At 43.0% G+C, this 12,995-nt stretch overlaps 1 protein-coding gene across 4 annotated transcripts in view; it reads right to left on the reverse strand.

The window, feature by feature from the left end:
- Positions 1-3,625: 3,625 nt before the first annotated feature.
- LOC134790780 (chromodomain-helicase-DNA-binding protein 7-like) overlaps positions 3,626-12,995 on the reverse strand; it is a 28,810-nt gene continuing 19,440 nt past the window's right edge. For 2 of the 4 annotated variants that reach the window (XM_063761709.1, XM_063761707.1), the window contains exons 9-16: positions 12,515-12,810; positions 12,188-12,277; positions 11,075-11,272; positions 10,107-10,341; positions 9,299-9,630; positions 8,450-8,596; positions 7,556-8,354; positions 3,626-7,453 (exon numbers count right to left, since the gene is read on the reverse strand). In XM_063761709.1, the coding sequence (XP_063617779.1) occupies positions 5,081-7,453; positions 7,556-8,354; positions 8,450-8,596; positions 9,299-9,630; positions 10,107-10,341; positions 11,075-11,272; positions 12,188-12,277; positions 12,515-12,810 (4,470 nt within the window). In that variant the 3' untranslated portion in view covers positions 3,626-5,080. Of the gene's footprint in view, positions 7,454-7,555; positions 8,355-8,449; positions 8,597-9,298; positions 9,634-10,106; positions 10,342-11,074; positions 11,273-12,187; positions 12,278-12,514; positions 12,811-12,995 lie in introns of all 4 variants that reach the window. The other 2 variants (XM_063761708.1, XM_063761706.1) reach the window with 1 other exon arrangement.

Raw genomic sequence — 12,995 nt, forward strand, 5'->3', positions numbered from 1 at the left:
AAAAGTAAAATGAAAAATTCATATCGATTTACTTAGACGACTACCGATTCATAACGGTGGTGTCCGGCCAACCCTAAAATTAAAAAAAAAAGACGTAGAACGTAAACGTTCGCAGTGCAGTTGTTTTCCTTTGTGATTTCGATGTGCAAAACATTTTACGTAGTATTGCTGTTGTGAGTGACAGACGTCAAATACCGCAAATAATGTTATTTACACTATAAATAGAACTCCTAGCTGTCATAAGTATTTATATCAGTTGACAACTCAAATTATTAGTGATACAGAATAAACAGCATTTTTTTTTAATTGTTAACTTATGGAGTCTTAAATTTAAACCTTCAGAAATGTTTGTACAATTTCTTAAAATAATTCCAGCTTTTAATTGACTGTCATAGGAGTTTTAGAGCGCAGGTCTATATGTGTATGGAAAGGGCTCCATAGACCTTACAAAAAATCGCATGCGATTTTGGGTAAAATTCCGACTAGGGGCAAGTGCTCTGACATGTGGATATTTTCCAGATTTTGGCCTTATTTTGTTCATAAAAAAGTATTGACAAAGTCATATACTTATTTATTTCTTTTGAATAATTATTAAATAGTCTTTAATTGCAGACTAGTTTTATCACGTTAGCTAAATAAGAACCAGAGATATAAAATAAATGTTAAAACTGATATTTTTGTCCATAGGTACTGTTTGTACCTAATGGATTCTGTGATATTAGGCAGGGTTACTATCTATGGACAATATTCTAGGTATAACTTTTCAGCAATTATTTTGGACTTGATATTGTCTCCAGGGTCTACAAAGACCTCGGAATCATCGTTTAGTTCGCAAAGCTTTAGACGAATAAAGCTTGATTTTTTGTTAGTCAGGGTGTCCATAGGTACACTATTCTAAGTACATACTATTTAGTTATCAATTAAACATCTGGCGAAATGCGAAAACTGTAGAAAACAACACTGAAACCTTGAAGCTTATTTTGTGATTAAATACACACTTGTATCATTTATCGAATTCACAAAAAACATTTATATTACGAGGATAAAAATTTAGTTAAAAAAGCTTTTATTCAGAGCCAAAAAAATCTCCGTACATTTATAAATATGGTGAATAACTAATTGTCAGTAATATAAGAAAATGCATTTTTTTAAGTTCACGATGGTAGTCTATCGTTAGTAGTTCTTTAAATACCGGCAGTGTCCACAGGTAAAACCGTCCACAGTTATTATACTTATATTTATGTAGTGTGATCGAGTGCCACTTGACAAAAACTTTAAAAAAAGTTAGAAAACGTTACTCGACTGAAGGTTGCTTGATGAAAAGATTACTCTACCAAATGAAATTCTTCTAATAATTGGTCTGCTAATTTACACATAAGCGATCTGAATGATATGTGAAGAGATATTACTTACTTACTTTACTCTTTGGTGAAGAGTCTACCAAAAGTTAGTCCACCAAAAGTTATATCTACGAATAATTGACTCTGCGAAACCATTTTCGGCGAAACGTTGTAAGCGAATCGACAATCTGCTAAAAATTGGTCGGGGAATCATTAGGGTAGGTACCCCAGCTGAATACAGAGCTCTAATTATTTGCAAGAATATAGATTATTTACTAACAGGGGCAGTTATTTCTAGCTTAATGCCAGCTTTTAATTTACAGCCGAAGGAGTTTTTTAACGTAGTTATCTATCTATCTATGTGTGTATAGACTGAAATAAATCGCTTGCGATCCCTCTGCGAATTTACTGGTCGGGGAATCATCAGGTACCCTCGACTCGCACTTGGCCGATTTTGGAGTGGCTGTGACCACAACCTTTTTTGAGGGCTGGATCCGCGCCTGTGTGTTTGAATGTAATTAAACGATTGATATGTAAAAAAAAATATTACATGTAAAATGTAACACTTTCTTTTTGTAAATTTGATGTCCCCGACCTCTTTTTATAACAAAAAACCGAGCAACCAGGCATTTTTGTGCAGCAGTGTTCACGCGCGCGTCTGGACTCGGTCTAGGGTCTAGTGAAAAATCCAAGTGCAACTAGTTTTATTACCCGCGCTAGATTAGATTGACGCGCTAATCTTGTACCTCGGCAGAGGGGAAATAGTGCGAATGCCGCCTCCCTTCCGTGTTGCTCGAAGGCTATGGAGGACGACTGCCGTCAGTTGTCAGCCGTGGTGAGCGATCGGGGAGTTGTCGGTTTTTTGGCACACTTCAAAGGAATCGTGGCGTACCGTGGCCTGTGGTTAGGGTTGCTAGATCGAAAGGCGCTATTATCGGGAAAAAATATCAATTTTTTGGGATTTTGGAACTTAAGTCAGAAAAAAAAAAACATTAAAGTTAAAGTAATTGTATTAAAAACAACGATATTTTACATTATTGGCACTGCGTCAGCTGCTCTGCCCATAGACGTTTTTATATAAAAATAGTATAAATTCTTTGAGATCTTGAACAAACAAAAAAAATGTCTTCTCATTATCTACCTATATTATCAACGCGGGTCGCTCGCTCTCTGGACGACAGTTCGGAACTTGAAATTATTGTTTTATAACGTGAAGCTGTTTTTCGGGATAATTTTCACTTTGTCGGGAATCGGGAACACATGCTAAAAATCGGGAGAATCCCGCCAAATCCCGACCATCTGGCAACCCTACCTGTGGTGTTCACACAGTCGCCATTGTTTGTTTAGTTTCTTGAATTTTTGACCGCTTGATTAAATGTTAATAGCCAAAAATGTCATTATTGTGGAGCAATGAAGAGACTTATCAGTTTATTATAGATTTATATCAATCAGAGCCTGCAATTTAGATTTTTTTTTTGATGCACTATTGTGTGAACACCTACGTGATATAGGCCTACTGTTGCGCATTGCAAAGCATGGCTTGGCATGGACCATCCTTGACCACTGTGTACTGGAGCCTTTACGTATCTTTCAGTAAGAGTAGCAGAGAAAGCGCTATTATTGTTTGACCTTATCAGTCTCACATATTTTTTGTTCCCCACCGTTTTTAGGGTTCCGTACCCAAAGGGTAAAACGGGACCCTATTACTAAGACTCCGCTGTCCGTCCGTCCGTCCGTCTGTCACCAGGCTGTATCTCACGAACCGTGATAGCTAGACAGTTGAAATTTTTACAGATGATGTATTTCTGTTGCCGCTATAACAACAAATACTAAAAACAGAATAAAAGAAAGATTTAAGTGGGGCTCCCATACAACAAACGTGATTTTTGACCGAAGTTAAGCAACGTTGGATGGGTGACCGTTTTTTTTTTTTGCCGTTTTTTGTATTATGGTACGGAACCCTTCGTGCGCGAGTCCGACTCGCACTTGCCCGGTTTTTTTTAGTAGATTATGGTGGGCAACAAATAAATTCGACCAATCAGTGTCGCATTTGCGTATCTTTTGTCCCTCACGGAGGCACGCGCATACCACTTCTATACGATCCTACCTTCTATGGTTGCGTGGTATAATGTGCTAGGCTAGAGGTAGGTACAGTCAGCGTCATATAATAGGTAGCATCCAAAGTATTCAAATAGTTCGGTACACCATACAAATTATATGGTGTACCGATCTATATGAATACCTACTATATGACGCTGACTGTACTGCAAATTAAACCAATGATATCCGTTTCATATTTATTTATGATTTGTCACATAATTATCTATATTACAGTTCATCAATACAGCAATGCAAAATAATAAGATTAATAAGAATACAATGTAATAAATTATTTTATCACATCCAGTGTTGCTCTTACTTTTAAAATAGAAAAGAAATCATAGCTTGATACGTATTTCACAATCTATAAAATAATTAAACAATATAATAAAATGTGATTGCAATGCATCGCCCAGTCTAACTTAACCTTAAGTTCAAATATAAAATACCTATCAAAACCAATATAGATATTGACGACCACGAATTAATCTAAAATGTGTTGCCTTTTGCAAGAGATCTTGTGATACCTTTACATCACAACAGTATCAAAATGATGAAGGTATGTTTATTTTTGTAATTTCATTTGATGATAGGTCAAACTCAAGACAGGTCGTATTGATCCTAAAATATATTATATTAGGGAGTCTGCCTGCGACAAGAACACAATACCAACATTTATTTCATCAAAGCTTTGTATATGGTTATAAATTAATAAATATAATAAAATGTAACTACTTCTTATGACAAAATGTATGAATAGCATAATTGCAATAGTCATTAGTACGTGGAGTATCCAGTCTTCTATAATTTTTTATTATAAGTAATGGATGTCGCAAGAAAATACCAATGACTACACCATCCATGTCTCCCATTTTTGTTTTTTTTTTCTATTATCCTTGATGTTCAGATAACTGGGTGCGTAGTCAAGATGCCAATCTTTTACGCTCCGTAGCGAACGAAATGCAACGGTCTCAGTCGCACTAATTTGAAAGAGTGATAGAGAGAGGTGACAACGCTACGCTACGGAGCATTAAAGTTTGGCATCTTGGCTAAGCACCTTACCAGTTTCAAATGCTATAGCCTCGTCCTGCCCACCATACTCAAGTAAAGACATTGAAATTTAAACTAAGTTATTTGGAAAATAGAGTTGATTTTCCTTTGGTTCACGTTTTAACCCCTCAAACGCCTTGTCCCGTATACGTCCCAGACAATTTGGACTGAAATTAAAAATTAAAAGGTTATTAATTCAGAAGCAAATTTTTGACAAGGGCGTTTTCAGTGTAACCTCAACCTATGCAGGCTTTTCATTCATAACTTGCTAAATAAGGAATATGTCCTTTAAAAATCACATTGGGCCGGTCGAGGATAGACCACGTGGGCTTGTATTTGTCTGCGACATACACTGCGTTATAATAAGAAAAGTATTCTTACATCTAACCTAACCATTATTTTTATGTATGCCAGAATTACTTGTGAAAATAAGAGAATGTCCTAGTCACTTTCCGCGTATAACAGTCATAACATGATAAACGTAAACAGAGCTGCAACTTAGTACGTCTAGACCGATTTTAGACATCTCGCAATACTGCGTTAATAAATAGTGTGATGCAAACTGTTGGGTACCGCCAGTATAATCCTTTTCAGTGATTTGTATTGGACTCTGTCGATAAACGGCCCGCACTCGAGCGCAACTCCCGTCGCGGCCCCGCTGCTGCTTCTTCAGATGACTTACGGCCTTTTTTTCGGCTGCCTCGCCGGCCTCCGTCATTGGCTGAAGTATCGTCGACGCTACCAGATTCCTCAGCGGCGCCGGTGTCCTTGCTCTGCTCTTCGGCTATATTACTGCTAGATTCGGCACCGTGAGCAGTATCGGCACCTCTCTGCATCATTGAATCGTCGTAAGTACTGGCTTTGGGTTGAGATTTTTCCTCTTTGTCAATGTGAGGGGGGCAGTCTATTGTAGATTTCGGAACGTTTTTTTCGAAATCACTGGCTTTAACACCAGTTTTGATAACTGTCGAAGGAGCAATGAGGTCTTCTAGATCCATTTCCCCGGTAGGATGATCTTGTTGCTTATCTATGGCTGAAATACACTCAGAAGACGTAGATTCCTTTGCCTTTTTCGCGGAATTCATTTCAGGTGTTTGCATAGCCAAGTTTTCCGGTTCATTACTCATTTCATCGTGCGACCGTTTTAACCCCAATGGTACAGATGAATCTTCAGAAGCGAGAGCTCTCGCAATATATTCTGACGAGCTCTTGCTGAGTTTTTCATAGGCATCCTTCTCCATGTCTTTGACTTTTTTCGCATCTGCCGAGCTGACTAGGCTGGCGCTCAAAGCACCAGATGCCATTTGTTCCAATAACATTTTACTAATGTCAATATCTTTCTTGTCACCCTTTAACAATTTTTCTTGCACGGCAGCAAATTCTGGTGGCATCTGCGATCTTAATGAATCATATGGAACTTTCTTCTTGTCACTTTTGGACAAGTCTGTTGCCATGGATTCATGACTGTCTGTCTCTCTGCTTCTTTTGTCTGATTTTAACTGACTGACATCATAATTCATAGACTGCTTTGATAGTGATTCTAGCAGATATGGATCAGGTGGTAAAAGTATTTGAGATAATTGACTTGATTGTTGGCGGTCTGAAACCTTCTGTTGGCGAGAAGTCGCCGAACTTGTTACGACAGTAGATGATCTGGGTGTCGTAGTTTTCACTGAACTTCCCCGAGCTGATCCATGACTGGAGCTGTGCATTGTGGACGAACCAGAACTGGCGGCCAAATTGTTACTAAGCAATCCTAGCGCATCATACGCTGACGATATCCCCGAATGCATTCCGAATGGATTTAAACCGCCTAATCCCAATTGCGGATATAACATGTTAGGATTAGGGAAAACGAAAGGAAATTGTGAATTAGCATTTTTAGAGCTGGACGCGCTTCCGCTATCAGTCGACTTTCGGGATTTCGACTTAGAATCACTGGCAGTAGCCGCGCCGAGGCTATTCATGTCTAAACCAGAAAATCCAGGCAGTCCCAGACCAGCTAAATTGGCAAATATATTACCTCCAGAAAGGTTTCCCAATAAATTGGGCATGCTACTAAATGAGCTAAGCAATGGATTATTTTTCGGATCGAAACTGCTTAGGCTCGATAGTAGTTTAGGATCAAATGTATTTAGTAGTTTGGGGTCGAAACCTGTCAAATTGGAGAGTGTTGCTGCTAGTGTTTTCGGATCAAATGCACTCAAACTAGACAGACTAGCTAAGAGAGCCGGGTTCAACCCGGCTACGTTTTGATTCAGGTGCGACCCGGCTGACAAAACATTTGCCGTAGATGAATCCAGAGTGGGTGGTCGACCCTTCTTTCTTTCAGTCATCGAGCTACTGGGCGCCATGGGCGAAGGTCTCTGACTCCGCACGTCCTGCGGTAGTTTGACGTGCTCCTTGATTCCCTCCGTCCATTTGGGGTCGATATCGTACATAGGGTTCTCAGCGATCCACTGCGCGAGGTTCCTGAGCTGCGGCGCCTTGTGGCCGACGATGCGCTTGCCGGTGACGCGGTGCACGACCGGCACGTGTTCGTCCGGCGCCAGCCGCGGCGTCGTGCCGCGCCTGCGCGGCTCTACGCTGGCTTGCTCCGCCAGCCATTTGTTCACTTTAGCTTCGTGAGAGTAAGCTTTCATCGTCGCCGAGGACGACGGTACTTTCTGGGCTTTACTACTGTGCTCCAACGACTGTTGTAAAAATGACGAGAGATCCTTCGACATCTGCGGCGAAGGCACGTTGGTGACGGTCACCGAGAAAGGTTTTTGAGCGGGGGGCGTCGCGGAAGAGGGGGGAGCGGCCGGCGTCACGGTCACGTCGGGCAGGATGGAGCCGCGGCCGCGCGGCGGCTCCGGCGTCGACGTGCTCGGTCCGCGGCCTTTGGCCGCCGATAAACCTAATACTATTTCGTCTAGCTTCTTCCTCTTCTTCTCTTTGCCGACAATCTGCTCCGGGGCGGCCTGCAAAAATAATATTCGTAGGTCACCGAGAAATGTTGTACATATACTTCAAAACGATCTGCCGAGAAAAGATATCGATAAAACTTAACAAAGATTACTAACCACATTTTTCCTTTTCATCAATTTGCTAAGCGTGTCGTCCAGCCTGCCCCTCGGGGGCGCGGCGGCGGCGGCGGCGGCGGCGGAGGCGGCGGAGGCGGACGCGTCGGCGGCCTGCGGCGTGCGGCGGCCGAGGCTGAAGTCCTGCGCCTCGCTGAGGTCGAGCGGCGCGGACAGGTCGACGGGCGCGGCGGTTGGGCGCTGGTGCGCGGGCGGCGGCGCGGGCGTGGAGCGGCGCGAGGAGTCGCTGGAGGCGTCGTCGCGCGCCGCGCCCGAGTGCGCCGCCGCCGGCGACGACAGCAGCGCGTGCAGCTTGGCGCGCTCCGTCTCCACGTCGATGGCGATGTGCCGCTTCTGACTCTGCTTGCGCTCCTCCTGGAGTTCCGCCTGGATGCTGCGGGTGTCGCTCTTGGAGCCGGAGGCGGAGGGCCACTCGCAGTTCTGCACGGCGTGGGCGATGTGATGCAGGCGGGTCTCGAGCGCGCGCTCCGTGAACCACATGTCGGGGGTGAGCGCCTCGTCCGCGCGGCCCAGCTTGGCCAGAGTCTCGAGCTCGGAGAGCGCGTCGGTGTCGTCGTCGTCGCGCTCGACGTTGGTCGTGCGCTTGCTGCGCCGGAGCGACATTCGCGTCTCGGAAGCCGAGCCTTCTGACCCCTTCTCGTCCTCGTCGGACGACGCTTTTTCTTTCTCCTCCGCCTTCTTTGCTCCGCTTTTATTACTGTTGTACCATTTGCTGGCACAATCGGCGAATGGTAGTTTAGGGTCACAAAACAGTTTGTGGTAAGTGTCGCCCAATCCGTGCCTGTAGAAAAGAAATAAGATCATAAATACATTGTTTTGTAAATACACTGCATAGCAATATATACATACAGCTCGCTACTGGACAACAACACTCACTTGCACACGCCGAGCACGAGCAGCTTGTCGTGGCGGGCGGGCTGCCACCAGGGCGGCGCGTCGGCCGAGCGCTCGCACAGCGCCAGCCGCGCGTCCAGCGCCCCGTGCGGCGCCACCTCCTCGCGCAGCACACGCAACAGGTCGATCCTGAGGAATCAACTTACGTTTTAGAGACCCGAACACACAAATAAATAAATATTATGGGACAAGCTTACACAGATCGACCTAGCCCGTTAAGGCTTGTGTTGTGGATACTAGACGACGATATATATGGTTAATGTTACGGTGGTTGGTGGATATGGATATATGGGAAACATCCATAACTCAGGAACAAATATTTGTGATACATACAAATAAATAAAGGGCCCTACCATGATTCGAAGTTCGAACCTTCTGCTTCGTAGGCAGGGTCACTACCGACGGAGGGCGCCGTGGTGGAATGTCATCCCAGTCGATCCCAGTGCGCCCTCACGAACGGCAGAGAGGGTGAAACGCCGGAGTGGGTTTAGTGGGTAGGGCGAAATTCTTCCCCTCTCTTGCCAAGAGAGGGGAAAGGAGCGGCGAGTCCCACACACCGTGCATAAACGCATTCCCACTCCCACCGTGCAAAAAAAAAACCGACTTCTTAGGCTAGAAGGCGTCAAACATCTGAATAATGAGATACTTTTAATGAGCCTCTGTTTCTGCACGAAATATTAACAATTCAAAAGTCGACAAGAAGTTAATTTACGACGACACGGGTAAATTAGTTGAATAAATAAAAAGAAGTTTCATCTTATCATGTGTTTACGCAAATTTCATTTTATGATTCACGTAATCTGGTAAGAGCAAGAGACATTTCGGACCTACCTTTCGAGAGTAGCGATAGCTCTTTCTTCACCAATAGGCTCCGCTTTGAGATCTGCCCTCGTGGGCAGCTCCGCTTCGCCCACAGAGAGCCCGCACTGGCGCTTGCACATAGCCATAAAGGCTTTCAGGTAGTCGGTGAGAGCGTCGTCGCTCTTGGAGTCGAGGCGAGCGAGGGAGCGGAAGCGGCCCCAGCGCAGGCTCTTGGTGGCGGGGTCGAACTCCACGCCGTACGACGCCACGGTGCGCCGGAACGCCTCCTCGTCGGCGCGGCTCCAGCGCCACGCCGACACCTCGTCGCGCGCCAGCTGCTCCATGCGCTCCCGGCGCTCCATCTTCTGGGCGGAATTCAACGATTAAATAATGTACGACCACAATTTGGGTACTAACAATATAAGTATTATTGTCAAAATTTTCATTTCTTTTTTATAAGCCTTTTATTGCTGACTGTACTGTTCTTTCAACAGTTAACTAATAAAATAATAAAAGCTTACAGACAATTTTAACTTTTAACATATCCAAACACAATAGTTGCGCTGTCTTATCATAGAGTTTCTATGGCCACCTCTCTATGGTCTATCATCAGATCAGCATGAGGAATATGAGTATGTGAAGTTTCAACTCGATCAAATGATGGGCCTAATTTAGCTTGTAAGATTTGATTACATACAGACAATGGGACAGATGAAACTAAGTTTGTAATGAATGCCGATTTTCTTAAAAAAGTGGGTTAGTGTTACTATATAAATGATATAATTATGTTTCCCAGATTTTTGAATACACTAGAGTACATTATAGAAGTATTCCGCACCTTAGCTTTTTGTTGCAGCTTGAGCTCCTCACGCTTGTAGTTCCTCTGGTAGGCGGTGATGAGGCGGCGCAGGCGGGTGTTGAGGTCCTGCATGGACGGCCACTGGTGGCCGCCGCCGCCGTCGTCGTCGGGGCGCGGCGACGCGGCGGGCGACGTGGCGCCGGCGCCGCTCGACACGTCGTCCGTGCAGTCTTCGTCGCCGACTGCGCTGCCGCGGACCTTTCTTTCTTCACTCCTAAACGAGCGATTGAGATACTTTCAATTTTTCAGAGCTTTAATTAGGGGGCGCCTCCGTTATCAGAATATTCTGATACGAAAATCCGCTAAAACTTTAATATGTCACAAATAATGATTAATTAAAATAAATATTTGGGAGCAATTTTACACAAATCGACCTAGCCCCAAAACTAAGCAAAGCTTGTACTAAGGCTACTAGACGATGATATACATACTTATATCTTAAATAGTTAAATAATAAATACTTATACAAGGTATAAAAAAATAGGGGGTATCCATTTCAGAGCATGCCCTGCAATATGCCGCTAAACGGATCCCCAGTATTCATGTATATGTCGGCGGCCGATCGTAAGATCAGGCATATCGTGAAATTCCTAGGCATATCGTGAAACGTGAAAGTCTTTGACTCGTTCCTTGAGTTCCCTATTTCTGGGCTGTTTGCCCTTCGGGCATCTGAAGCAACCTAACGAACCTATCCTACCTATGTATTGGTTAGTGTGACTATCGTCAAAACATTACACAGGAACATTACGATCTGCCTGATCTTACGATCGGCCTACGACATATACACAGATACCATCCATAACTCTGGAACAAAAATTTGTGATAAACACACAAATAAATGCCCTTACTGGGATTCGAACCCAGGACCTCCAGCTTCGTAGGCAGAGCCACTAGAGACAACTTAAGCTAGGAGGCCGTTTGTTACTCTTTTTTAGTATGGTACTGACTTGATGTCGGTGCACTCAGCGTCGTCGGGCGGGCCGAGCTTGTCGACGTAGCACAGCTGCGGGTCGGAGCGCATGGCGAGGTAGTTCTCGTAGCCGTGCACGTACGTGCCCACCAGCAGCGACACGTCGCACTCCGTGTCCCACCACACGCGCGGCGGCGCGCTGTCCACGCCCCGCGGCACCCGCATGCCCAGCGAGCTAACATATAACATTTTCTCAAAAATGGACGGCAAAGTCGACTTTGACGTTTAAAAAATTGGTCGCGAAGCGCGTAGTTTATGGTCAGTCAAAAATTAAAAAGTTAAAAACATTGCAGTCTCGATTTTGGGACTGCAATGTTGCATACAAATTCCATTATTTGTCGTGTTCCAAACTTTTTAAAAGTTGAAATGGCCATATCAAATAAAGACACAGGCCCATTAAACAGCCAAAGAGATGATTAGTACTTATAATTATAATGTTGGTACCGCGACTATTTAGCTGTCTCAAATAGGTTGGCGTATTTTCGGCAGAAAAATACACTTCTATTTATTAATTAAAAAAATAAAAAGGCGGCAAAGCTAATTTTTTCAATTGTTTCTAGTTTTTTCTGTGAAAATATATACGTAAGAACGTTGATTCTGTAAAATATTTCTATTATATTTATATTTCTTGCACCATTTTTGAGAAAAGCACTATATATGACTCGGCTGGAAGGCTACTTGCTGGCTTCGGATTCAATTAAACGGACTCCCAAGGTCGTCCGTTTAATACGAATCCTCAGCCTGCAAGTAGCTACTTCCGAGCCTCGACAATAATGTACTATTCCGATAACTAATCAATGATGCCTACCTACCTATGGGGTTAAGATTTGAATGGAAATAGACTATAGTTGAAATTTGATGTAAATAACAAATTATTTTTGTATGTACACAATTACTTAGCTTTTTAAACTAAAAAGAGATGAAGAAAATTTACTGATTAAATATAAACTTCCTAATTAGGTGCTTGCTTCTTTATCTCCCATTTTCTGCAGAACTAGCACAAGCATAGCATGTCACAAGTTGCTTTATTCAAGACACGAAATCCGCTTCAGAAATCTACGCTCAAACAAATATGATCATTTTAACTCACCTGGCATGTATTCCGCTCTCAATTTGGGTGGCATAATCACCAATAACTTCATGTTTAATATAATACATCATGCGAACCCTCAGCAAAACCCTGAAACAAGATTTTTCGTTACTCATTTAGATGGTCTTTTGATTGGTGATTGGTCTATTACATATGGATCTGGGGAAAAGAGTACATTCACATGCTTTTGTTTGTATTATTTTGAGATCCATATAAAAAAGACTAGGGAGGTAGTCTTGGGAGGTATCAAAATTATTTCAAACATTACATAAATCTAGTTGCAAAACTTAAATTATGGTTAAGATAAAGGTAGAAAATTTGACTTACTTGTTTGCATGTCTAAACAAATGCTTCTTATAACTAGATTCCAAATATTCCTCACAGTCATATTTTTCTATCGAACTCCAATGGTTAGGATCTTCCCACCTTGGTACATCATTGGGTTTTGGTAAGTCTTTGGGTCGGTTTTTCTTTTTAGCATTTCTGCCTCGTGGAACAGGATTATGAAGGCCACTATGATTTCTAGATATTGTTACTTCTCCATTTTCACAGGGCTCAATTAAATCCCAAATAAAATTTCTAATCTTTTCGTCCCCTTTGTAGTGCCGCAGGCAATACAGGACCTATAAGTTTGAATGAAGATCATAGTAATGGTTATAACAATTATTACAACATCATAATAATATATTCACAACATGTAATGTGGATCTTCAATTACAAGTTGTATAGTCAGAAAAGCACATTGAACTCAGCGAAAGTCTTAAACTTTCTCGGTATTAGCATGGCAAGTCATCATTCAGAAGTTTGT

This window comes from Cydia splendana, chromosome 5 (assembly GCF_910591565.1).
Source record: "Cydia splendana chromosome 5, ilCydSple1.2, whole genome shotgun sequence".
NCBI lineage: Eukaryota > Metazoa > Arthropoda > Insecta > Lepidoptera > Tortricidae > Cydia > Cydia splendana.